The 27060-nt window shown below is 46.3% G+C and overlaps 2 protein-coding genes and 1 long non-coding RNA gene across 3 annotated transcripts; all 3 read left to right on the forward strand.

The window, feature by feature from the left end:
- Positions 1-5503: 5503 nt before the first annotated feature.
- LOC135392309 (uncharacterized) lies at positions 5504-7438 on the forward strand. The gene has a single exon (XM_064623025.1). It carries the CDS (start codon positions 5504-5506, stop codon positions 7436-7438), a length of 1935 nt encoding a protein of 644 aa, XP_064479095.1.
- Positions 7439-7710: 272 nt separating this feature from the next.
- LOC135392310 (uncharacterized) lies at positions 7711-10701 on the forward strand. The gene is made up of 2 exons (XM_064623026.1): positions 7711-8946; positions 9070-10701. The coding sequence occupies exons 1-2, from the start codon at positions 7711-7713 to the stop codon at positions 10699-10701; spliced, it is 2868 nt and encodes a 955-aa protein (XP_064479096.1).
- Positions 10702-10906: 205 nt separating this feature from the next.
- LOC135392966 (uncharacterized) lies at positions 10907-11605 on the forward strand. The gene is made up of 3 exons (XR_010422340.1): positions 10907-11089; positions 11174-11228; positions 11320-11605. It is a non-coding gene; the product is annotated as an uncharacterized LOC135392966 (long non-coding RNA).
- The last annotated feature ends 15455 nt before the right edge of the window (positions 11606-27060 follow it).

Consider the following 27060-nt stretch of genomic DNA (forward strand, 5'->3'; position numbering starts at 1 on the left):
GAACCTTGACAGAATCAACTATGTCAACCGTTCTCCCATTTAAGTAGAGGCAATTCTGTAGATTAATATTCTTATTTCTTGGTCGGAAAACAATTGCTTTTGTTTTGGTGGGGTTTAGTTTCAGCATGTTCGCTTCAGACCATGTCAACAAATTGTGCAGTAACAAATTCGCTCTTGCGATTAATTCGTTAATATCCGTTCCAGAGAGAAACATGCTGGTGTCGTCAGCGTAAAGCACAAACTTGGTCCGGGAGCAGAGATTAACGACGTCATTAATATAGATGTTAAAGAGGAGGGGTTCCAGCAAACTACCTTGCGGAACTCCACGCGTAATAGGGCGTGGTGATGGCCGATGGTTGTGAATAACTACGGTTTGAACTCTGTTACTGAGGTAAGATTGAAGTAGGGACCGTGCTGAGCCCCGTACAGCATAGCACGAAAGTTTTTGTATTAAAGTACTGTGATTTAGACAGTCAAATGCTTTGGAGTAATTAGCGAAAATGCCAAGTGTGAGTTCATGAGTCAAGTTCATTTCATGAGTTCAATTTCGAAAATGTATTTCAATGGCAAATTGATGAAACTATTTGTACTTGGTGACAAACTGAATGTGCAGAAGAAAGTTGTTTACCCCATATTTTTCCGTTAAGCCGTTTTCTTATAATGGTCAAATGACACGTTTCGTGCCCCACACTGTATGCGTTCACGCTTGAGATATATGCATTTACATTGGCAGTCACTCAAAACCAACGCGCATCGGATACACAATCTTCACATCGAATACAGAAATAGCTTTAAAAAATTGAGCTGAAGGGAGGTGAGGAAAATTTCGAAAAACATTTTGAGGTGAGGTGAGGAAAATTTTTCAATAAAAAATTAAGGTGAGGTGACGAAAAATTTTCAAAAAAATTTTTAGGTGAGGTGAGATGAGGAAAATTTTTCTCCCAGGAAATTGAGGTGAGGGCGGGGCTAGTGAGGACAAACGCCCACCTCTGGGTATGCTGGACGTATAGGTGGAACAAGAGAGACAAGCTGCTCCGTGCACACCTAGGTATTTCTGGAAGGATACGTGCAAGAGCGGAACATTAGCAACGTTATATGAATAAAGTAAACCAGGCCTAGCGCGCGAGAAAGATACGATTTTACACTTGTCAATGTTAGCGACATTTCTCAAGTTGAACACCAATGAACTATTTTCCAAGAAATATACATTTTGAAGAATAGTAGGATCGGCTGAGGAAGTACTCTTTCGATAGATGACACAGTCGAATGTTAGAATTACGTGATGATTAAGTGATGGGAAGGTCGTTACTGTAGACGAGGAACAAAAGGGGGCACAAAACAGAGCCCTGCGGTATGCAAAAGGTAACGTTATCGTCAAAAGTAACATTGTCAAAAAATCGTCTTAACTTTTCGTATCTTGCTTCACGCCAAAAGTTAAAGGTAGAAACGTCAGCTTACCTTTCAGGCGAGGGAGACACGGCGGTCACATTCCTGGCAATTAAAACCTTTCCCAGACAAAAAATGACAGTTTTAAATATTCCTTTTTTCCCCGGACAATTACAGAGTGGAATGAACTGCCACAGGCTGTAGATGACTCTCCTACACTGCAATCCTTCTGCCACAATGTATCATGCTTTATCAATTCAATTTGTATGTGCTTATTTTTGTGTTTTGTTTTGTGTTCTTTTTTGTTGTTGTGTGTTAGCGCTGCGAAGCAACTGTGGCTATGAGCGGCGTTCAGACGTGGACAGATAGAGGGAGGACAGCAGGAATTTTGTGTTCCCACTCCTACTTAGGCCCGATGAAGGCCAGTAGTATTTCTAAAATAAAAATAAAAAATAAAAAAATGTTCTGATGAGTGTGGCGGAAAGACCCATTACGGGTATGCAGCATCACTCTCCTTGGGGGGCCAGATCAAACCCCTCTGATAGACCTATTAGTGTGCCGTACATACACCGCATTGCCCACGCTATTCAGAGAATGGGTTCCAGGTTTGGAAAAAAATGTTGTGTTCACTAAGACTACAAAGATTGATCCATGTGCTCCAAGGTGCTCCATGGTTAACAACAAAAGATCCCCTGCATCATGTGGTGTCCGCCGCTGATTGCCTTTTGTTAAATGTTCCCTGGAGTGTATTTACAGCATACCCCTCTCTTGCCGAAAACTCTATATTGAACAGACTGGGAGATACCTCAGCATTCGACTTGATGAACACGCAGCATCGCTTTGGAAAGCACTTTCGGGGTATTTGGCCGTCCATTGTAACGACTGCCGTTCCTGCTCCCCCAGCTTTAGTCACACGACCACTTTCCACAAAAGCGCGGAACGCCCTGTAACACGAGGTGCTGCATGCATTATCTCACTATCCAGTTCATTAACTGATTTGGAGAAAGTGTACATGGCAGATCGCTGATAACACTCGCTACTTCCCTTGTGTTCATTGATACGGTATCACTAGCTGGCTCGCACGTGCTTAAAGTTACCACATTTATGTTGTTTAAAATTTGGCACCGCCCCATATCTTGCGTATTTATATCTGTGTTTCAGAGTAAAACCCCAGTTGAGAGTCTCCTGGTGCTTGTGTGGTTCCTGCCTTGTCGTCATTCTTTGCAGCAGCGATTCTATTATGTTTATGTACCAACTACCCTGGTATAGACCTTTGATACACTCAAACTCTTGTAGAGGAGGTGGTGTTCCTCTACATGAGTCCTGACCGGCGATGGTGGAAGGTCCCAGCGGGCAGATGGTCGTGGCCTCACGCTAGGACGGTGCCGGTAGAACTGCTGTGCCAGCGCCGTAGCACGTGGCAGCAGAGGCACGTCTTCGTCATCACACACGGGCCGCCACATCACTCCCCCCCTCAGACGCGGAGCGGTGTAGAGCTGGCGGTTGAGGGCCGCGTCGATACATGAAGAGGAGGAAGACGGGCGACACGTAGTACAGGGACTGCTGGTCTTGCGTCTTGTGTTGAGTGGGCAGAAGAGCTGGCCGGGAGGGTTCCAGGGGCGGGCTGAAGCGGAGAGCAGAGTAGGCAGGTAGGCAGAACGTAATGCAGGATGGAGCGACAGAACCACGACCGGTTCGTGAGCGGTGAGCTCGTAGTGTCGCCAAGAAGAGTGCCGGGGAAGACCATCGCGAAGCACGGGGAGACCGGGAGAAGAACTCGGTGGCCTCCGTGCGTGTCCCCGGTGGAACGTTGGTTACTGTGCCTCTTGAGCGCCATTGGATGGGCTGCCAGCACCCTGTATCGAAGCCTGGTGGGAAAGCAAGGCGGGCAGGGTTCTTGGGACTGGCATGACGATGAGGATGGGGCCATGCAGCCGCAGCGGCGTACCGCGACCGGTATGGGAGCGTGATGCTCGTGAAGGTGCCGCTGGTGAATGCCCGAGGAGTGCCATCGCGAAGCATGTGGCGACGTGATGCAGAGCGAGAGACCATGGCGATGCGAGCTGAGTAGATGAGCGAGCTGAGTAGAACCATGGTGTTGCGCGGCCGGGCGTTGCGATGAGTGGAGCCGCGGTGAATTGGCGTCGTCGCCTAGCGGTTCCTCGGTAGAACGTTGCACCGTACCTTCGGAGGTGGGCTTGCAGTAATTTGGGATGGTGCTTGGCCGAATTATGCCGAACATGGTGTTCGTTGTTCGGGTCACCAAATGTAGAGGAGGTGGTGTTCCTCTACATGAGTCCTGACCGGCGATGGTGGAAAGTCCCAGCGGGCAGATGGTCGTGGCCTCACGCTAGGACGGTGCCGGTAGAACTGCTGTGCCAGCGCAGTAGCACGTGGCAGCAGAGGCACGTCTTCGCCATCACACACGGGCCGCCACACTCTCTACTGACCTCGTCGAACTCCGCTACTGAGAACGCAGTATGTACTGTACGTAGGGGTGATACTTTTAGGGGCGTTTTGCCCCAGAGCACTTGTACGTGTCACGTGACATGATGCTACTGCTCGATATAATATTTGTAAATGAGAAGTGTAGACAGCAGCTGCAGCTCCTACTCTATCGTCTTAGCGTACGTAAGGAATAACGTGGTGGTTCTGCGCACTGTGCGAAGCTCTCTGTGTTTTGCGCGTGCGCAGAACCACCAACACTATCCCTTGAGTACGCAAAGACGATAGCGTACGATGCAGTAAAACTCCCTCTTGCCCACGCACGGTGGCGAAGGGAGCGCTGTGCTTACGACTTACACGTGCATGACCCAATGGGAGCCGGGAAGACTTCTGGCTGAAACAGTAGATATTAGTCTTTATATGTGGACTCACGGATTGTTGTTTTTGGTATTGCTGTTTTTCTTTTCTTGTTTTTATTCTGAGCGAACAAGATCACAACAGCATCAATAGTGGGTTTTAGTGCATGTTTTAGCAACCAACCACCAACTCTTACGTACGCTATAGCGTACGTAAGAGCTGGTGGTTGGTTGGTGGTTGGCTGGCGGTTCGTTGCGTTGGTGGTTCTGCGCACGCGCAAAACGTAAAGAGAGCTTCGCGCATTGCGGATGACCACGACGCTATACCTTACGTACGCAAATCTATAGCGTACGATGCACTAACACCGTCTAACGTATTGATGGCCGACTGTTAGCTGTGCAAATGCCTCCTCTAAAAAGATGCCTGCCGTAGCTCTCCCACAGGGAGGCCACCAGGGATTTCCCTACACCCTCCCTGCATTTTTGCACCCCCCCTGAAATTTCTCAGGTGACCCCAACCAACTCGGCCACCAGCACGTTCTACTGGTAGTGGGTCCGGCGCAGCGAATTACATCATGTACTGTCAAACTTGGGCTGTAGGACCACAGCCATGCAGATGATGGTAGCATACATTTCTCTCAAATCATTTGAAAGTGACTGTTTAATATGCATATATTGCGCGCATATACGAGCAAAAATGCATGCGGGCACGCAAACTCAATGTGGATCATGAAGAACCATTTGCGCCCAACTCAATCAAGCGAGGTATTCTGCTTTTTTCGTCTAAGGTTTTCACCATTTGTTGCTAGGTATTCATTGAGCTTCGTGAAACAAGGTGCTAGTTTTTTTTCTTCGTCGGTCGTGTCATTATGCATCTTAATGTTGAAATGCCGTTCATAATGAATCTGTATTCTAGTGTACTGTGTTCTAACATGCACATATAAAACGGGAAAGCTGTGCAGATATGTCACCATTGTGCCACGATTCTTTCCGTGTCTAAGAAAAATTCCGTAGGCGGAACCTTCACCAAGCATACCCCCCCCCCAGCAATGAATTTCTGGGGACATCACTGGAGGCCACTGCGAGAGTTTTCCGGCCGCGCCAAGTGTGTCGCCACGGTAGTATCGTTTGGGGCGCCATCACTTCACAAGACTCCTTCACCATGAAAACAAAACCCGACTTAATATATAATATATAATATAAACCCGAAGCTGGCTGATGAAATCAAAGAGATTCTCAGTGCTGAATGCCCTTCACGTCCAGACCTCGAGTTGAAGCTTTCTCTCCTTACCGCGAAGGCCACCGTACTCGCAGGTATGGACAGCGAAATAGCGGTGCTGGTCGACGATCAAGAGATTGATGCTGAGGCGCAAGGTTGTGATCAGTACCTGGAAACTATCGCTCAGGCAACATTCAGTGCCAATCGACACCTCTCGCAATGCGTCGTACAGTTGCCTTCAAGCGCCCATGACAGGCCATCCATCTCTAACGGAACAGTGGCCCCACGTCCTCCCGCAACCGGGCCACGCGTGCCCAAACTTCGGATTGACTCGTTTGCGGGAGAGTTATCAGCATGGCAATCGTTCTGGGATCAATTCAACTCCGGTGTGCACGAGAATTCGTCTCTGTCGGCGATAGCAAAATTTCAATATCTGCGTTCGCTTGTGAAGGGAAAGGCTGAACTGGCAATCAAGGGACTCGACTTGACTGCGGACAATTATCCGGCAGCCATCAGTATCTTAAACCAACAGTTCGGCAATCGGGATCGACTCATCACAGAGCATATGGGACAGCTTTTAGAACTCCCTCATGTAAGATCATCTGACGACGTGACGAAGCTCCGCTGCCTTCATGACACTGTAAGAGTACGGATGCGGAATTTGAATAGCTTACAAGTTCCCGAGAGCGCTTACAGCATAGTACTTATGACGGCGCTGCTACAAAAGCTCCCACCGGACATGGAGCTAGAGTATTATCGGCATCACGCGCAACAGCTATCTGGAACCGTGGCCAGGCACGTAGCAACTGAATCACGAGAGGTTCCTCCGGTAGCCGACACCGGTACTCTTGACTCTCTAATTTCCTTCCTTCAGCGAGAAATAGAGCACCGAGAACGAATGGTGCCACGGAAAAGGGAAGCTACATCTCATCAGGCGGACTCTCTTTCATTTTGCCCGACCCCTAAAATCGCTTCTGCCGCAGCGCTCAATACCATCGCTGACTCGACAATTCGAGAGCGAAAGCCCTTTCCGTGTCTCCTTTGTGGATCCAACGATCATTCCGTTGCAAATTGCGTTATCACCACCACCCCAGAGCGAAAGCTTGTAAAATTGCGACAAGCGGGATGCTGTTTCAAGTGTGGCAAACCACGGCATCTGGCTAAAGACTGTCGCACTGCCAAGCGACTTTCCTGTTCAAACTGTACCGGCAAACACTTGACATCCTTGTGTTGCAAGAACGTGCAAGCTACGCATGCATCATCGGTGGATTACGCGATTAGCTCAGATCAGCATGACTTACCGCCCCCACCTCTTGGGAATTCCTTGCATGACGGCGCCGCCACCTCCATCAACGTTTCTAGTGTTCACAATGGCTCAGTCATCCTACTTCAAACGGCAAGATCATGGGTCGCAGCCCCGCGTTCCCCTAAGAGAAAGCTCATCCGTATATTGCTTGATGGAGGAAGCCAACGGACGTTCATCCGCAAGGATGTTTCAGCACAGCTACGATGCCCCACAGCAGGTCACGAACAGCTTGCTATCTTCGCAGTAGGACGCCGTGCAAATGCCGAAACCTTGTCTCGCCGGGTGCGAATGTCACTGACGCCACTTTTGGCCCACGACCATCTGGAAATAGAGGCCATTGAGTTCCAAGATATGTGTGTGGGAAACTTTCCAATTCCAGCAGCCGCCATCAGTGACCAACTCGTTGAATCTGGTATTCCCGTTGCGGACGATATTGCCTCTCGACTCGACATACCTGGCATCTCATTGCTAATAGGCTGCGATTACTACTGGCACGTCGTCACCGGCGAAGTGAAGAAATTGTGTGATGGTTTCGTGGCCGTAGAAACAATCTTCGGCTGGGTACTACAAGGTCCCCAACCAGGAGAGCTCAAACTTTCACGTCCACCCCCATTGGATACACATCTCCTACACGTTCAAGCTCAAGACGTAACTATAACCAAAGAACTACAAAAAATCTGGGACATTGAGCACCTCGGGATCAACGGGACGATAACTCCCCCCTGAGAACGGACGACAATACGATAGTGCAACGATTTTCCGAGTCTGCGCGGCTCAGTGACCATCGTTACACAGTCCGACTTCCTTGGAGAGGTGATGTGCAACTCCTAGGCGATAACAAGGAAGTAGCCCTGAAGCGTCTGGCTATCCTCACCCGCACTCTCCGAAGAGATAAAACACTTCTCCAAACGTATGACACGACTATCCGGCAGTATCTGGAACATCATCACGCAGAAAGGGTTACCGATACGTCAACTGATGCATCTCAGGCTTATTACATGCCCCACCACGCGGTCATACGCGAAGATCGTGAAACTACCAAAGTCCGAATTGTTTTCGACATAAGCTCCAAAGCACCCGGAGCACAATCATTGAATGACATCCTCGAACCCGGTCCTAATCTCAACCCCGACATGCTGAAGCTATTACTCACTTTTCGCTTACAGAGAATCGCAATCATAGCCGACATTGAGAAGGCTTCCCTTCAAATTCTTCTGGACGTTCAGGACCGAGACTTCCTTCGTTTCTTCTGGTATGAAACCACTCCGTCCGTAGAAGGTCAGTTGCCCCGACTCGAAATATGGCGCATGACACGCGTTCCCTTTGGCGCTACGAGTAGCACTTTCCTTTTAGCTGCCACTATACATCATCATCTGCAGCACCAGGTGGCTACTTATCCGTGGACGACAAGTCGACTGAAAGCACGGTTCTATGTTGATGATCTCGTCACTGGCGCCGAGGATACCCAGGAAGTCATGAAACTTTTCCGGGAAACTCTTCAGATCTTTGAAACTGCAAGCATGCCAGTCCGGAAATGGCTCACAAACAGTCCCACTCTTCAGCAAGAGTTTGAACGCTCAGGCTACACGCGAGTGTCAACTGTATCTGCTAAGGTGTTGGGCATCACTTGGCATACCGGTCGGGATGACCTGACATGCTCTCTCACTTCCATTTCGGAGTTCCTCAAGTCCAGTCAATGTACGAAGCGCCACGTCTTACGTAGTGTCTCCCGGCTTTTTGATCCCTTCGGGTTTTTGGCGCCGTTCACGATAACCCCCAAGATTCTCTTCCAAAGCCTCTGGGAAGAAAAAACACCATGGGACGCTACCCTCACGACTGCAAGTTCAATCGTATGGAACACCTGGTGCTCAGAGCTCAACCAACTTACGTCCTTTGCGCTCCCACGTATTCTCGACCCAGATAGCCCCGACCTTGTCTCAACTTTCTCGCTGCATGCCTTTTGCGATGCCAGCCCGCATGCGTATGGGGCGGTTGTTTACTTTCGCAACCCAAAGACTTGCCGTGTCACCTTCGCCGTTGCCAAATCGCGAGTGGCCCCTTTGAAACGTCAGAGCCTTCCCAGGCTAGAGCTAATGGCAGCTGTCCTTGCAGCCCGATTACTCAAGACCGTCACAGAGGCATTCTCAATCGTGCGCGACAACTGCAACGCCTGGACAGATTCTATGATTGCCCTTTCCTGGATTCGGACGGCACCTTCACGCCTAATACCTTTCGTAAGCCATCGTGTCTTAGATATTCAACGACACGTTCCCCCTCATCTGTGGAGACACTGTCCTGGATGAGAAAACCCTGCCGACCTCCTTACCCGTGGGGTATCTGCCACAACACTAACACAGAGCTCTCTATGGGTATCCGGCCCTCCCTGGCTCCAGCAGGCAACGACATTCTGGCCCCCAACACCAAACCCGGTTGAATCACCGCCAGATGCCATCGAGCTCAATGCACAGCTTGACGTAGATGTCTCCCTACTACTTGTTCCCGGACCTCCGACTGAGGCTGTGCTCTCTATAAACAACTTTAGTAGCTTTACCCGTCTACTCGCAGTAACGGAATGGATTTTTCGCTTTATTCAACGTGCTAGAAGATCAACTAATGCTGCTCCACAGCATGGCAACGCTCATCTGTCAGCCGACGGCTTGCACAGAGCCGAGCAATATTGGATCAAGACTGTACAGCAAGAGGTATTCGGACCAAATCCTGCCGTTCATGAAAATCTGCGAGACCTCTCAGTCTTCATCGATACCGAAGGTATCCTCCGGCTCACGACTCGGCTAGTTTTCAGTGGGCTGAATTCCTCCACGATCAACCCTATAATTCTTCCCGGCAAGCATTATTTCACGTGGCTTATGATCACGTACACCCACGTAAACCAGATGCACACCGGGGTTCAAGGCACCCTCGCTCAACTGCGTGAGAGGTTTTGGATCATACGTGGACGTCAAGCAGTCAAAAGAGTCATATATGCGTGTGTCGTCTGCCGCCGGTTCGGGAGTAAGGCCACACGCCAAGCCACGGCTTCGCTTCCTCCAGATCGTCTCTCCAGAACCGAACCCTTTCATGTCACGGGGCTTGACTTCGCAGGCCCGATCTACTATCGTACTGACCGCTCGAGCACCACTCCGAAGTCATATATCGTCCTATTTACGTGTGCTGTCACTCGCGCCGTCCATCTAGAATTGGCATCCTCAATGACCACAGACGATATTCTACAAGCCTTCAGACGCTTCATCGCTCGTAGGTCGATACCTGCCAAAGTGTACTCTGACAACATCCGGACATTCAAGCGGGCCTCCACGGACCTTGCCGAACTTGGCTGGCTCATCCATGCCGAACCCGTCCAGCGCTACTGCGCAGTTTACAATATCCAATGGGTATTCATCGCCGAGCGCGCAGCCTGGTGGGGCGGGTTCTGGGAACGGCTGGTGAGATCAGTCAAAGACGCCCTGCGCAAGACTTTAGGACGTAGCTCACTGACGTTCGAGCAGCTGACAACCATCCTCACTGAAATTGAGGCCACGATCAATTCGCGTCCATTGACATACCTCTCCGACGATCCCAGAGACCTTTCACCACTCTGTCCATCTCACTTTCTGGTTGGAAGGCGCCTGACTCTCCTACCTGAGCATCCTCAGACCAGCTGTACCACTGATGAAACCCGTTCCTCGCTTATCGAGAAGGCAGATCTCCGACGGGTGATGCTGGCGAGCTTTTGGCGCAGGTGGACCCGCGACTACATATGCGAGCTGCCTTCCGCTCATCGCTTCCAGTGCAGGGATATCGTACCCTACAAGGTGGGCGAGCTAGTGCTCCTGTCCTCCAAACCACAAGGAAGAGCAGTGTGGCCACTTGCACGTATCTCTGAGGTACAGCCAGGACGCGACGGAGTCATCCGAGCGTTCTGGGTAGTACTTCCCAACGGATCAGAAATACGTCGTCCCGTCCAGAACCTCCACAAGCTGGAGCTTTGACTGGAGCTGATACCTGCGGCCTCAATTATCTCAGCTTCTCATCTTCGCCCGGGGAGTGTAAGAAATTGGACGACGATAACGTGTGCCAGGTGTTCCTGGCACCTGCGCGCGTGTTCGATTTGTTTCTTCCTTTTATGACGGCCCACCATTTTCCACAGGTGTACTTCTTCTACAACAACTGGACAGAGTGCGAGCCTACGTTTCTTTGGGTAAACTCGTTCTCCTCGATTTAGAATGTGTGTGTCACGTGGTCACGTTCCTCCAACCGCCAGCAAGCAATCCGAAACTTTGGGCGCGAGCTTTGAACCGTTGACCGTTGGAGTGGCAGCAGCGGAAGGTGGAAGCTGGTGCGTTCGTGTGCGCTTTGTATCAACCTGTATTTTTCAAAGTAAGCAACCGTAGAAATATTATGAGTTATGGTGAAGGTGCCTGGGTGGGTGCGTGAACTGTTGTGCGATTTTATATTGCACAGATGTGATAGACACCAGTTCCGGATACATGGATATACGCCAAGCAAAAGCGCACTGGTAAGAATAAGAATACTCGTATCTCTGCGAAGGTAGTTAGTACGTGCAGAAACCGGAATTGCATTATTCACATTTGATCGATTATTTTCAGGTCCTTCGAGGTGCAGAGCACCGAAACTGCTTTCCCGGAAGCGGTGTGTACGTACAGAAATCCACATTGGCAAGCCAAAGAACCTGGCAAATATATAAAGACCGCCTGAAAGCCAAGCTTCATTATACTGGAAAGCAAGTCATAAAGCATGCCTCCTCCAGAAGAGGCTCGTTACGAAGAAACTCTGTGATGTGTTTGTTAACTATGTAATTATACTTTTTTGCAACGCCTGCGTAGCGATTTCGAGAAAAGTAGTTACATCATATTTGCATATCTATGAATAAGCTTGATGAATACAGTGTTTCCGTTCCAATATCTGTGTTTGTCACTTTCTGACGTCCGCCTCGTAAACCAGTAGAACCATTAATGAAAGGCACAGAACCGCAGCTCCGGAGAGGCCGTAGAGCGCTCCGCCATGTTGGATAAGCATGAAAAACAGCGTCCTCGGACGAATGCGGTACCCACCGCCTTATCCAAAATCATAGCGAATGCGCATGCGCAGAATTGGTCTTGCAACCACTGGGGTCGTATTTGGCGCTGCTGCTGCCCGAAAAAACGTCCCCATTGCGATCAATGGGAGTGCCCCATCCCTGGCTTTCCCATTGATACCGGCCTGCCGCCGTGTTGCGGGCGCACGCCACGCGTGGTGAGCAGTGAGCAGTGAGCAGTGAGCCACGTGGTGAGCAATGAGTCCCTGGAGGGGCGCATTTGCCTTTGCTCCTTGGATAAGTGATATGCAGATCTCGCAAGAAATGTTCTCGATTGCCGCACGGGCGATGTAGCCACCAACCATTGCGATGCTTGCACACACAGAAAAAAAAAGGTGTAAAATTCTACCTTTCTGGGTGTAAAGGCGTTGATACAGATTTCCTACCTTTTTTGGTAGAATTGGATGGGGTAGAACCATTCTACCCCTCCATTTCTATCCTCTTAGGAAGAACAGTTGTACCTTTATGGGGGTAGTTATTTCTACCCCCATTGGTAGAACTGTTCTGCCCCCCATGTGAATTGCTCTATCTTGCCAGAGAAGAATAGTTCTACCTGTTGGGAAGAAATATTCTCCCAGAGGAGGTGGAATGCACCTCTCAGGGACATTGATTCTACCACATGGGGCTGTTATTTCTACTCTGTCGGGTGAACATTTCTGCCATCGATGTAGGATTTTTGTACCCCATTTGAGACGAATACTTCTACCCACTGGAAAGAGATACCCTACCAAAAAAACGTGGAATAGTTCCCCCATTTCTGGTGCATCCATTCTACCCTGTGGGGCAATCGTATCTACTCCATCGGTTGAATATTTTTGCCATTCCTATGATATCTTTGTACCCTATTCGAGAAGAATAGTTCTACTTCTGGGAAGAAATACCCTACCAAAAAAGGGGGAATAGTTCCCTCATTTGTGCTGCATCCGTTCTACCGCATGGGGCAATTCTACCTCTACTCCATCGGCTGAATATTTCTGTAGAATGATACAAGGGGCCCATCCCTACATGCAACAAAATTGACAAAAGTGCTTGCATGAAGTGTGAACAAGTAGGCCCTCTTTATTGAAGGGAAACACACGTATGGGGAGCACTGAAGAGTTGTTACTACTACTGCCAATAGCAATTTTTGCTATTGGCAGTAGTTTTCCCACCCTCACGCCAGCAAGCGCGGACAACACGGAAGATTGTGCCAGCACCCATTGCGGAGATGGATTTCTCCTCTCCGCAGAGCTGAAAACGCAAGCTGGATGGGTGGTTGCCAGATCCGGACAAGTTTCGACAAAGAGGGCAAGTTCACAAGCCAACAGAAGAGGAATGGAATATGCTCTTTGCCAAACTGGTGCAGGACTACGACCTGTGAGTGCCGGTACACTTCCCCGCTACAGTGACCTGTATGTGCCGTCAGTAGTCAGAAGCAATGCTGCAGTGTTGACTGAATTACATGACCCTCAAGCCATGAACATGGATTGGGACACCCTGTTAAAAAATTGCAGTGACTTGGCAGATAGGCTACACATTGACGATGCAGCAGTAGCAGCTGTTGAAAAGGCCACGAGAAAGCAAGCTCAAGCACCACAGTGGTACATGTACAGCACAGGGAGTGTAACCGCATCAAACTTGAAGTCCGTTTGCCGCACAAGTATCACAAATCCATCTCGTAGCCTTATTCGGAAAATATGCTACTCACAGTTCTCAAGTAAAGAAGTCCGGTATGGCAGAAAGAACGAGGCAAATGCACTGACTAGATACAAAGCAGTTGCATCTGAGGTACATGTCAATGTGAGATTGAAGGAGACAGGCCTCTTACTTTCGAAGTCCCACCCATTTTTTGGAGCAACAGCCGATTTGGTTGTCGAATGCGACTGCTGTGGGCTTGGCACAGTTGAGGTCAAGTGCCCCTACACCGTGAGAGATTCTACCTTACGTGACTTGCTTACTAGGACACCGCCAAGTGTGTATGAACATGAGGGTGAACTGCTACTTGTGCCTGACCATGCGTATTACTTTCAGGTCCGGGGTCAGATCTTTGTGCAGGGAGCTAAATAGCGGGACTTTGTCCTTTGGAATGCTAGGGAGATCAGTATTCAGCGGATACTGCCTGTTGCTACATTCATCTTCCAGGCATTGGAGGAAGCTAAAACGTTCTTTCATCATGCACTGCTGCCAGAGCTAGTAGCAAAATGGTTCACTTGTGAAAATGAAAACTTGCCACCGCCTTCAAGCGACAGTGTCTTTTCAAGTGTCTCACACCCACATATGACGTGAAAATGTGGCTGTTCTGTTGATGGTAGAGGTATAGAATGTTCAATGCTTGCAATAAAAGGCACTATACTGTTTATTGGTACGACATACCATATGATATGAGAATGTTACACACAAAGATATGAGAATGCATGCTCACAAAATATTAATGAAATAAAGTTAATTCACCATACGAAAGTATAACACTAATAACCTCTATCTGAGGGCTGCGATACGAACCGTGCTCACTCGCTAGGGACAACTGAGTTGCACAGGTTTACGAGGGCACAACATACTGTTGCGATTTTATCGTCATCGTTATCAACGTCATCCTTATCAAGCTTCGACAATAGTCGACTGTAGTAGTAAAGGGCCTTGTCCAGACTACGGCGGTGAAAGTTAGAAACATGGACCCCTGGGCCCTGCCCTGAGCCCTGCGCGTATTTTTCCCCGCGCGACGCGTGTGCGGAGGGTTGTCCGCGCGCTTATAGGCGGGGGAGGGCTGCGCGTGCGCTCATCGTAGCGTATTTTCAGCCTGGGCAGACTTCTTTGGCCGACTTCACATATTTTTTTCCAATACAACAGGTGAGCGGTTTACATGCAGAGACATGCAAAGAAGGGTCATACACAAAAAGTACAAGCGAAAATATATTTATTAATGCCAATCAAGTTGAGATATATTTATTAAAGCCAATAGTGCTGGGAATTGTGCCAATTGTGATGCCAATCAGGTGAAGGAGAAAAACCCAGCCGAAAAACATTCACCACCTGTAACAGGGCGGTGCTCGGGTGGAGGGCTGCTGTGGTGGGCGGAGCGTGACCGGAGCGCTGCGTGCGCGCTTACCCTTCACACTGGGCTGACTTCTTTCACCATTTTCCTACTTGGGCCGACTTCCTTCCCGCAACAGGTGGGCGGCGCTCGAGTGGAGGGCTGCTGTTGGGGGCGTCGCGTGGCCGGAGGGCTGCGTGCGCGTTTACCATTCATCCTGGGCCGCCGACGCTCGTCATTTTTCAGCCTGAGTCGACTTGAATCGTAATTTTTCCAGCTACAACAGGTGTGCAGTAGGCTGTTTACATGCAAAGGATAGCCATACACAAAAGTACAAGTGAAAATATATTTATTAAAGTCATTAGGAATTATGTTATGAGTCTGCGTGAATGGGAAAAACTTAGCCAAAAATCTGAAATAGAAGGAACACAATACACGTAACAAAGAATATACTTATTACAGGTATGATACATCAGCATTGAATAGGTATCACAAATCAAACACAATATTTTTATTAACAGTAATCACAAGTTTTCAATGAATCAGAAGTGATAACACACTTAATCAAAGAAGATATTCTTAATCAATATGATTATAAACAAAATTACAAATTGTATTATAAAAAGTCTAATAATCCTACACGCGAGAACCATCAGTGCAATAGTGGGAAGTTCTGATAGTTGTATGTAGTTAAATGTGAACAGCACAGACCTGGAAGACTATGGGACACGAACACAAGAGGAAATAAAATCTATACCACTACAAAGAAGATATTCCTAATCAAAACAACATAGTAATCTATCATTCAGAAAAAAAAAGAAAAAAATCAAACTCATCAGAAAATAGACATGTTAAAAATGAACTTCACCACATAGCACGCTCCTAGCCAACAGACAGAACAAAAGAGGAAATAAAATCTATACCACTACAAAGAAGATATTCCTAATCAAAACAACATAGTAATCTATCATTCAGAAAATTTAAAAAAATCAAACTCATCAGAAAATAAACATTTTAAAAATGAACTTCACCACATAGCACGCTCCTACCCAACAACCAGATCTGATGATATCTGCCCCGATTTGTTGAAGACGGGTGCTGATAGATGTATGGAAGACCGCGGAACACGAACGACAAGACGAAATAAAATATATACCACTACAAAGAAGATATTCTTAATCAATATGTTGACAATCAAATTTCAAATTGTATTAGAAAAAGTCTGAGACGTGAGAACCATCATTGCAATAGCGTGATGACAGAGATGATAACAGAGGAAAATAATCAATCACTGAACCATCATAAAATCGACCAATATACAATTTTCATTCTAACAAACACTACGAACCTTGATGGAGGTATCCAAGACGTAGAAAATATGCACTGTTTTCACTCTTTTCCTCAAAGCCAGGAGACTTTATGTCTCTATCTATGTGACCATAGCACCGCGCATGCTTTACCACTCAAAGGGTTAAGGGCTATATTATTTCGTCCAGCAAACGGGGCGCTCTAGAGGTCAGATAAGAGAGTTCAAAGGCGATATAGTTTATTGTGCAGCGCAAATAGATGTCGATATCACTCGCGGGGGTCACTATCTTTTCGCATCCTTTACCTGAAACGGAAATCTTTCGTCAAAGTGGTTGACAAGTCGGCTAAGTTTGTAGAAATGCGATATTGTTATTGAAGATGTAGAGAAAGTCCAACTTATTAATTGGTAGCAACGATACTCAATCAAAAACGAGAAACAAATTTAATTACCTCAATTTTTGTAATATCTTGCAACAGAAATTTCTAATGAACCACACAGAAATATCAAATGTGAAATGCAACTCACAGTTATGAGGCATTCCAATCTTAGAGGGATTAGGGGCTATATTACTTCGTCCAGCAAACGGGGCGCTCTAGAGGTCAGATAAGAGAGTTCAAAGGCGATATAGTTTATTGTGCAGCGCAAATAGATGTCGATATCACTCGCGAGGGTCACTATCTTGTCGCATCCTTTCCCTGAAACGGAAATCTTTCGTCAAAGTGGTTGACAAGTCGGCTAAGTTTGTAGAGATGCGATATTGTTATTGAAGATGTAGAGAAAGTCCAAATTATTAATTGGTAGCAACGATACTCAACCAAAAAAAAAACGAGAAAAAATTTAATTACATCAATTTTTGTAATATCTTGCAACAGAAATTTCTAATGAACCACACAGAAATATCAAATGTGAAATGCAACTCAGAGTTATGAGGCATTCCAATCTTAGAGATACTTACTTATGTCAATCGAGTGAACAATTGAAACAAATGCAAGACAATAATTATTTCAGGCAGTAAGTTCACAACTCATAGAGTATCAGACGAGTGAATACTTGAAACAAAGTCAAAACAATAATTCTCACGACAGGTGGAGATTATAGCATTCTAAACCAGATAATAAAATTTTAATCAATAAAATAAACATAGATATGCTTTTAATTAAGTGTAGATGTGCACTTGAAAACAGAACAGACAATTGCTCTACATTGAAAAGATGGACAGATTTTGTACTCGATACCATAAGTCATAGGAAGATGTGATAAAAAACTGCTTCGAAAAGCTGCTTCGTCTTCGACGACGCGGGTGACCCTTTCTTCGAGTTTTATGAAAATTTCATTCTGAAAAGATTCGTAACTTTTAATATCCACGACATAAAGTATTCGCATTATGTTATAGTGTATACAGAAAATATCAATCCATTCGATTAACTTCCCTGACGTCATGAAAGAGTGCACGTCAAAGTGAGCGAACTAAAGCTTGCGTATTGTGAAATTACACATTCTACAACACTGATCATAAATCGCAACACATGTTCAAATTTTAATTAAACTCTTACTGATGTATGGTAGTCACCACTTCTCCTGAATGTGAATGGATAAATTTTAGCATGTAATCCACAATCAAAATATCTTGTATAGTAGGTTTGAGTATATGCACAACTTTTTAATCTATATCTTTAGAAAAATGCAAGAAAGAGCGTGCACTTTTGACATTGAAAATTTAAAGAAGAAGATGATCTGTAGTGTGGAATTTGTGTTTTACAACGATATGAGCTAAAGACTTAATTAAAGTATGGCCTTTCCATCTGTAGTGCCCGGATGCTATGACACTAAAATAATGTGATAGTTTTTCTGTATGGTTACGGGAAATCTCGAGTATATTTTGTGAATTGGATCTACGTTTATGTGTGACCTGCGCTGATCTGCTTATTATAATTAATATAACATGTCTTCCATTGTGTTTATGCATAACGCTCATCTTCATTGAATGTTGGTTAAGCACTTCTGAATGCGGTTGTGTGATCCGCTTCTCCCAAAATCTGATTGCCACTTGGAAATTATTTCATATACGTTTGTGTGCCGTGTGTTACGAAGACTACGTGATTAGAAATGTAGACTTGGCTTGCACGTCATGCTCGTAAAATCTTTCGTTTGCATTGTGGCATCTGATAATAGATTCGCTTTTCGCGAAGGCTTCGTATTATCTCCCAGGCACTGAACCCGAATGCGATTGTAAAAGTCGATGACACTGTGTCGCGAACGCTTTGAGTTATCCTGCCGCAATCAGTTATCTTGCCTTATTTCCCCTTTTGCCATATCTTGGACGGCTCATTTTTCCTATCCAGTCATACAAACGGACAACTGTGATGACAAAAATATTTATTTATTTGTTCTGTACTCCAATCGAGTTGCCTTGTCAAAGACGCCTTTTCTTCTTCCTTTAGTATGTCTGGGCTAGTGCAACTGATTGAGAAATGTATATGCACTGTGGAATTTCATTTATGAAATATGATAGGTTTTCACATGAGATTAGTGATCCTTTTGTAATCATAGACTGATGTATCATGTCTCTAAATTTCAATGACCGATCCTTCTCCGGCAATTCTATCCTTCGGGTGTTGAACTTGTACAGAGTGTAGTCGAGTAAAACCTATTTGGTGGTCAGGTCTCATTCCATATGAGAATTCTTAAACAAATTGTGTAATATCCGTTTCCTTTGCGATCACTGTTCTCAGACTAGCCATGCTAAATGTAAGGTGTTTTTCATTGTGATGCGTAGAATTCATTAGAATGATGACAAAGATTACATTTATTGTTTCAGTTATAGACTTGTTTATTTCGATAAATTACAGTTCTATTTCAAACTCTGAAGTTTTCGTTTGTTGTCTTCATTGATAAATTCCGAAGACATTAAATAGTTTATTCTGATTATTGGGCGCTTGAACCCAGCATTGATTAACGCAGGCGCTATGTTGTCGTCGTGTTTGTATTGCTTCAACAACTTGCACTTTGTCGCGATGAACTTGCACAGTCTCTTAATGATGTTTCCTTTCTTTGTATGAAGATAATTGAATGGCGTACAAGATAGTATTAGATGAAAATCGTCCGGTGGTCCACTGCAAATTGATATGTTTGTTGAGTTTCAACAGGTGATAATAGATCAGACCTTGCACGGCAATATTGAACTTCTGTTGATTCGACATCGTTGCAGAGACTGGTGGAAGAGAATAATTGCGTTGCCGTGGTATTGGAATATATCACGTGATAAGATTTTATGTACTTTCCATCTCAGATATGTGTTATTTCAACAAATCCGTAATGAATCGTGCGATATAGACCGCTTGTATATGATAATTTGATCCGACTGCTTTCTTGATGGACGCAATGCCCATTGCAATGATTACAATTACATCTGGTCTAGTGTATTTCAATTCTTCGTTGGCAAACCTCAAAAACTCCGCCATCAATCCCAGTGGCCCTTCCGACGTTGATGTGCAGATATTTTTATAAGTATTTGTATAAGTATAAGTATAGTAAGTAAGTATATAAATTCTTGCACCTTCAGTTCTGTAGTTTGTACCATTTCTCCGAATACGACCATGTCTAGGACGTATTGAAATGCAGCGATAATGAAATGGTTTCGCGGCTCCTCCTTTTCGAAGCAATTTTTTATCACATCTTCCCATGACGTATGGTATCGAGTACAAAATCTGTCCATTTTCTCAATGTAGAGAAATTGTCTCTTCTGTTTTCAAGTGCACATCTACACTTAATTAAAAGCATATCTATGTTTATTTTATTGATTAAAATTTTATTATCTGGTTTAGAATGCTATAATCTTCACCTGTCGTGAGAATTATTGTTTTGACTTTGTTTCAAGTATTCACTCGTCCGATACTCTATGAGTTGTGAACTTACTGCCTGAAATACAGTGAAACCTTCCTATGTTGGACACCCGCGGTGCAGCCGAAGCGTGTCCCACTTATAGAGGTGTCCGAGTTACAGAATATGAGGGAAACAAAAAATGGAAAGATCACAGCTGTGTTGCCAGAAATGTCCCCCTTCTTCAATTTATGGTCCTTCGTGGTACCTGGTTGTAGTGGTACCTCTACCCATTCTTCACTGATAATTATTACTGATTTTGGTAGATTCAATTCCGTTCAGATTCCACTCAATGGCATTACCTCTGGAGCTTTTCGAGCAGCCAGGACATGTCACTGAATCGTCAGCCCGCTTTTCATTGCTTTGGTGCAGTGCGGGTTCAAAGGCTCTAGACAAACCGAAGACAAGTGCTCACACAAAGAATTACAATGTAGACTGACAGCACTTGTTTTTGGACTCGAAAAACTAAAGCAAGAAAATGCTGAGACCAGTATAGGGGAAAAAAGGGGCGAAAGTGAAGGCCACTGGCTCATTTTGAGTCTTTGGTGCAAAGATGGGCCGAGATTGAGGTAATTTGGCCAGGGTTTTGTCCGACTTAGCAGGGAAAACCCTGTCCTACTTCCGGGATAGGGAGGTGTCCGACATAGAGAATTTCGTCCCCATGTAGTTTCAATGGGAGCCTGCCTGTGCAATGAAATCTTGTCCGACATGGGGAGTTGTCCGAGGTAGGGAGGTGTCCGACTTTGGAGGTTTTACTGTAATTATTGTCTTGCATTTGTTTCAATTATTCACTCGATTGACATAAGTAAGTATCTCTAAGATTGGAATGCCTCATAACTCTGAGTTGCATTTCACATTTGATATTTCTGTGTGGTTCATTAGAAATTTCTGTTGCAAGATATTACAAAAATTGATGTAATTAAATTTGTTTCTCGTCTTTGATTGAATATCGTTGCTACCAATTAATAATTTGGACTTTCTCTACATCTTCAATAACAATATCGCATCTCTACAAACTTAGCCGGCTTGTCAAGCACTTTGACGAAAGATTTCCGTTTCAGGGAAAGGATGCGAAAAGAAAGTGCCCCCGGCGAGTGATATCGACATCTATTTGCGCTGCACAATAAACTATATCGCCTTTGAACTCTCTTATCTGACCTCTAGAGCGCCCCGTTTGCTGGACGAAATAATATACCCCTAACCCTTTGAGTGATAAAGCATGCGCGGTGCTATGGTCACATAGATAGAGACATGAAGTCTCCTGGCTTTGAGGAAAAGAGTGTTTGTTGGAATGAAAATTGTATATTGGTCGATTTTATGATGGTTCAGTGATTGATTCTTTTCCTCTGTTGTTGTTTACGTGTCGCCGCGTGTTCCTCTGTTCTTCAGCGTTAAGTCTGTGCTATTTCGCCTTTGATAGATTGATTAGCTATTATTTCTCTATGTGTTGGATGGTGCGCAGGTGTGGCTCTCTATTAATTGTAGCTGTTCATTGTGTTAATATAAGAAATTAAATAATAAATTAAATAAAGAATAATATATTATAATATATAATAATATTAAGAAATATAATTAATAAGAAATTAAAAGTTGAGTAATGTTGGAATATGAAACTGAGATTGCCTATTGCGCTCGAAATGTTATGACAGATATTCACGCTATTGCAATGATGGTTCTCACGTCTCAGACTTTTTCTAATACAATTTGAAATTTGATTGTCAACATATTGATTAAGAATATCTTCTTTGTAGTGGTATAGATTTTATTTCCTCTTGTCGTTCGTGTTCCGCGGTCTTCCATACATCTATCGGCACCCGTCTTCAACAAATCGGGGCAGATATCATCAGATCTGGTTGTTGGTTAGGAGCCTGCTATATGGTGAAGTTCATTTTTAAAATGTCTATTTTCTAATGAGTTTGATTGTTTTTTTTTTTCTGAATGATAGATTACTATGTTGTTTTGATTAGGAATATCTTCTTTTTAGTGGTATAGATTTTATTTCCTGTTGTGTTCGTGTCGTTCTTTGCTCTGTTTGTTTGCTAGGAGCGTGCTATGTGGTGAAGTTCATTTTTAACATGTCTATTTTCTGATGAGTTTGATTTCTTCTTTTGATTTTCTGAATGATAGGTTACTCTGTTGTTTTGATTAGGAATATCTTCTTTGTAGTGGTATAGATTTTATTTCCTCTTTTGTTCTGTTTGTTGGCTAGGAGCGCGCTATGTGGTGAAGTTCATTTTTAACATGTCTATTTTCTGATGAGTTAGATTTTTTATTTATTTTCTGAATGATAGATTACTATGTTGTTTTGATTAGGAATGTCTTCTTTGTAGTGGTATAGATTTTATTTCCTCTTGTGTTCGTGTCCCATAGTCTTCCAGGGTCTGTGCTGTTCACATTTAACTACATACAACTATCAGAACTTCTCGCTATTGCACTGATGGTTCTCACGTATAGGAATATTAAACTTTTTATAATACAATTTGTAATTTTGTTTATAATCATATTGATTAAGAATATCTTCTTTGATTAAGTGTGCTATCACTTCTGATTCACTGAAAACTTGTGATTACTGTTAATAAAAATATTGTGTTTGATTTGTGATACCTATTCAATGCTAATGTATCATACCTGTAATAAGTATATTTTTTGCTACGTGTATTGTGTTCCTTCTATTTCAGATTTTCTAAGTTTTTCCCATTCACGCAGAGTCATAACATAATTCCTAATGACTTTAATAAATATATTTTCACTTGTACTTTTGTGAATGGCTATCCTTTGCATGTAAACAGCCTACTGCATACCTGTTGTAGCTGGAAAAATTACGATTCAAGTCGACGCAGGCTGAAAAATGACGAACGTCGGCGGCCCAGGCTGAAAAATGACGAAAGTCGGCGGCCCATGCTGAATGGTAAACGCGCACGCAGCCCTCCGGCCACGCGACGCCCACAACAGCAGCCCTCCACTCGAGCGCCGCCCACCTGTCGCGGGAAGGAAGTCGGCCTAAGTAGGAAAATGGTGAAAGAAGTCAGCCCAGTGTGAAGGGTAAGCGCGCACGCAGCCCTCCGGTCACGCTCCGCCCACCACAGCAGCCCTCCACCCGAGCACCGCCCTGTTACAGATGGTGAATGCTTTTCGGCTGGGTTTTTCTCCTTCACCAGATTGGCATCACAATTGGCACAATTCCCAGCACTATTGGCTTTAATAAATATATCTCAACTTGATTGGCATTAATAAATATATTTTCACTTGTACTTTTTGTGTATGACCCTTCTTTGCATGTCTCCGCATGTAAACCGCTCACCTGTTGTATTGGAAAAAAATATGTGAAGTCGGCCAAAGAAGTCTGCCCAGGCTGAAAATACGCTACGATGAGCGCACGCGCAGCCCTCCCCCGCCTATAAGCGCGCGGACAACCCTCCGCACACGCGCCGCGCGGGGAAAAATACGCGCAGGGCTCAGGGCAGGGCCCAGGGGTCCATGTTTCTAACTCCCGCAGCCACGAGCGCCCAACGGCTGTTGGAATTGCGGCAGCCCTGACCATTTCCGTCGGGAATGCCCGCGACAAAGACCAAACACCCGTAATGTGTCATCGGGAAACGGTCGCAGCCGGCGTCCATGAATGCTCGCTCAACGACGTCGGCAAGTTGCGAAGAAAGCGAGCAGACGGTTACTATCCGTGGCCTTGATCAGTCAAAAACTAGCTTTGCAAGCGGTAAGATAACGCAAAGAGATGCTTTGGCTCCTCATGCTTTTTCTGTCCGAGATTACATCGAGGATAAGGAACCAAACATCGCCGTTCGAATTTTGGGTAAAGATTACATCGCCCTTATCGACACGGGAGCTACGCTTTCCCTTATCGGGGATAGTGTTTACGAGCATTGCGTATCACGGCATGTGGAATTGCAATCCACAGGTGTCACTCTTCGTCTTGCTTCCAATGACGCCGTTCCAGCACAGGATGCAGTTGTGCTCTGGGTACGTTTGGATGGGAGACGACGAAAGCAGCGCTTCGTGCACCTTCCTGGCCTGGCAGTTCCTGTTATCCTGGGCAGAGATTTCATCATCCGGCAGAAATTGGTGCTGGACCTGCCCAATGGAGGATACGTGTACAGGTTGGGACAAAAGTTTACGGAACACGCGAGCGTCGTACTTTTTCTTCGGTGCGACACCCTAGCGGCCACCGGAAGCGGGTGAGTTCACTGTTTCGGAGGTGTGGAAGGATGCGCTGTTAGCGACACACAGCGGTAGCTTCCACATCCCAGACACTCCCAAGCCACACTGGAACTACCACTGTGTGTCGCTAACAGCGCACGCTTCCACCTCTCCGAAGCAGTGAACTCACCCGCTTCCGCCGGCCGCTAGGGTGTCGCACCGAAGAAAAAGTACGACGCTCGCGTGTTCCGTAAACTTTTGTCCCAACCTGTACCATGGGTCGTCGGGATTTTTCCGCTTCGCCGCAGCACGGGAACACTGCACAGCACAGCAAGCTGTGGCAGCGTCCGTTGAAACGTCTCGGCTGCCGACTGTCTTGGGGTCATTCCATGGTCCCGAGGAGCAACGCCGTCAGCTTGAACAAGTACTGCGGCAGTTTGACGGAATCTTTACCGAAAAACCGGGTAAGTCGTCTGTGTTACAGCATAGCATAGACACCGGTCACGCTAGACCCTGTCGTTGTAATCCCAGACCACTGAGTGTGCATAAGCGTGCTTTATTAGACGCTGCTCTTGACGAAATGCTCCAAACCGGTGCAGTTCGAAGGTCCCAGAGTCCTTGGGCATTTCCTGTTGTTCTGGCTCCGAAACGTGATGGTACGGCTAGGTTATGCGTCGACTACCGTCGGCTTAACGCAGTAACTGTAAGGGACTCTTACCCCTTCCCGTCCATTGAGTCAATCTTGTATTCCCTGGGCAATGCAACTGTGTTCTCAACGCTTGATTGTAGTAGAGGATTTTTGCAAATCCAAGTTGCCCCGGAGGATGTCCCAAAAACAGCCTTTACGTGTCATAGAGGTTTGTTTGAATTTGTACGAATGCCTTTCGGACTGTCCAATTCACCCGCCAGTTTCCAGCGGTTGATGGATACAGTGTTGGGAGATGCGAAGTACAATTTCGCAATGGCATACATGGATGATGTCGTAGTGTTTTCCAGAAATTTTCAGGAACACTTGGAACACCTGTCAATCGTCCTTGCAAGGACGAACGAAGCGGGCATAACGATCAACCCCCGCAAGGTGCAGCTGGCATCGTCTAGGATCAGCCTTCTCGGCTTTGTGGTGGACGGAGGGACCATCCGTCCTAACGACGACAAGCTAAAGGCGATCACGAAGTTTCCGGTTCCCGGTAACGTCAAAGCCTTGCAGCGCTTCCTATATAGGTATGGTTGGTTTTTACAGACAATTCATTCCTAATTGTGCCGAGCTAGCGCAGCCACTTAACCAGTTGTTGCGCAAGGACACGCGCTGGAATTGGGGAGAAGAGTAGGAACACTCATTTCGAGCTCTATCACAAGCAATCGCTGATACGGCTAGGCTTTATCTGCCTTAACAAACCATTTGTTGTGCAAACAGATGCAAGCGATTATGGTGTTGGCGCAGATCTCTTGCAGGAGCATGACGCTACTCTTTGTCCAGTGGCTTTTGCAAGCCGCACGCTGAATCCGGCAGAACGGAACTACTCCGTGACAGAAAAGGAGTGCTTGGCGATCATCTTCGCTTTCAGAAAGTTCGACCTATACCTGGACGGCAGTACCTTCACTGTCCAGACTGACCACCAGGCACTTTCTTGGCTGCAGCGGCTCCATAACCCGTCTGGACGACTTGCCAGGTGGGCCCTGATGCTACAAGGCTACTCCTTCACCGTGGAGTACAGGCGGGGCTCAACAAACGTGGTAGCAGACGCGCTGTCCCGCGCGCCTCTACCGGAGGGGGAAGAGGAAGGCACCGAGGCGCCTTCTCAACTTCTGGCAGCAGCACAGGTGGCACGAGACGTATCTTCGTCTTGGGGCACGGTCGTGAGCAGAGAGCAGCTCCTAGACGCTCAGAGAGCGGACGGCCTTTGTCAGCGGGTGTCGCAGTGGATAGCTGAGCAAGACTCGGCGGACACCGGAACGACTGACGGACGGCACGACTCCTATCTGCTGGGCGAGGATGGCATCCTGTTCAGATACATACCTCAGGCGGATGAGGACGACGGCTCATCCCCGTTCAGAGTCGTGGTGCCACGGAAGTTGCGTAAGTCTTTCATACGTTACTTTCATGACTCGGCCTTGGCAGGTCACAGCAGCGGTAGGAAAACTTATGAAAAGTTGTGTCGTGTTGCGACATGGCCAGGAATGAGGCATAATGTAACAAAGTATGTTCGCACTTGTCCCGTATGCCAGAGAGCGAAACCTCGTGGTGGTTTACCCCCTGGGCGCTTACAGCCTGTTCAGACCAATAGACCCTGGCAGATAGTTGCTTGTGATGTGATGGGACCATTTCCCCGTAGTCCTAGAGGTAACCAGTATTTGTTCGTGGTTACTGATCATTTCACGAAATGGGTTGAGCTGTTTCCTCTCAGGACGCTGACTTCCCAGAGAGTGTGGGAAAAACTACTCGACACCTTTTGCCGGTTCGGGTTTCCCGCACAGCTGATTACCGACAATGCAACCTACTTTACAAGTAAGGTGTTCTCAGATTCGTGTGCTGTATTAGGCATTCAGCATAAGAAGACTTCCCCGTATCACCCTCAGGCTAACATTACCGAACGTGTTATTCGGAACCTGAAAATGATGTTGGTTGCTTTTACTAGCCAGCACCACCGTGATTGGGATCTTTGCCTGGCTGAGCTGGCGTTCGCTACACGGACGACGGTCAACAGATCTACAGGATTCACCCCGGCGTTCCTGAACTTGGGACGAGAGGCCCCTTTTCCAGTGGAGAATGGTCTGGGCCTCCGGGATGGTGCTACCCGGCCTCCTTATTCAAGGTTTGCTGAGGACCTCCGGAGTCGACTGGACGATGCAGCCCGGACGGCTCGGGAGAACCTGGACGTCGCAAGGTTGGACCAGGCTCGCCA

Source organism: Ornithodoros turicata, chromosome 4 (genome assembly GCF_037126465.1).
Source record: "Ornithodoros turicata isolate Travis chromosome 4, ASM3712646v1, whole genome shotgun sequence".
NCBI lineage: Eukaryota > Metazoa > Arthropoda > Arachnida > Ixodida > Argasidae > Ornithodoros > Ornithodoros turicata.

What these genes read in the sequence shown, in the direction of transcription:
- LOC135392309 (XM_064623025.1), top strand. Translation starts at nt 5,504, where the DNA reads ATGGACAGCGAAATAGCGGTGCTGGTCGACGATCAAGAGATTGATGCT.
- LOC135392310 (XM_064623026.1), top strand. Translation starts at nt 7,711, where the DNA reads ATGCCCCACCACGCGGTCATACGCGAAGATCGTGAAACTACCAAAGTC. An exon ending in CTTCACGCCTAATACCTTTC is followed by an intron (nt 8,947 to 9,069) that starts GTAAGCCATCGT and finishes ACACTAACACAG; the next exon opens with AGCTCTCTATGGGTATCCGG.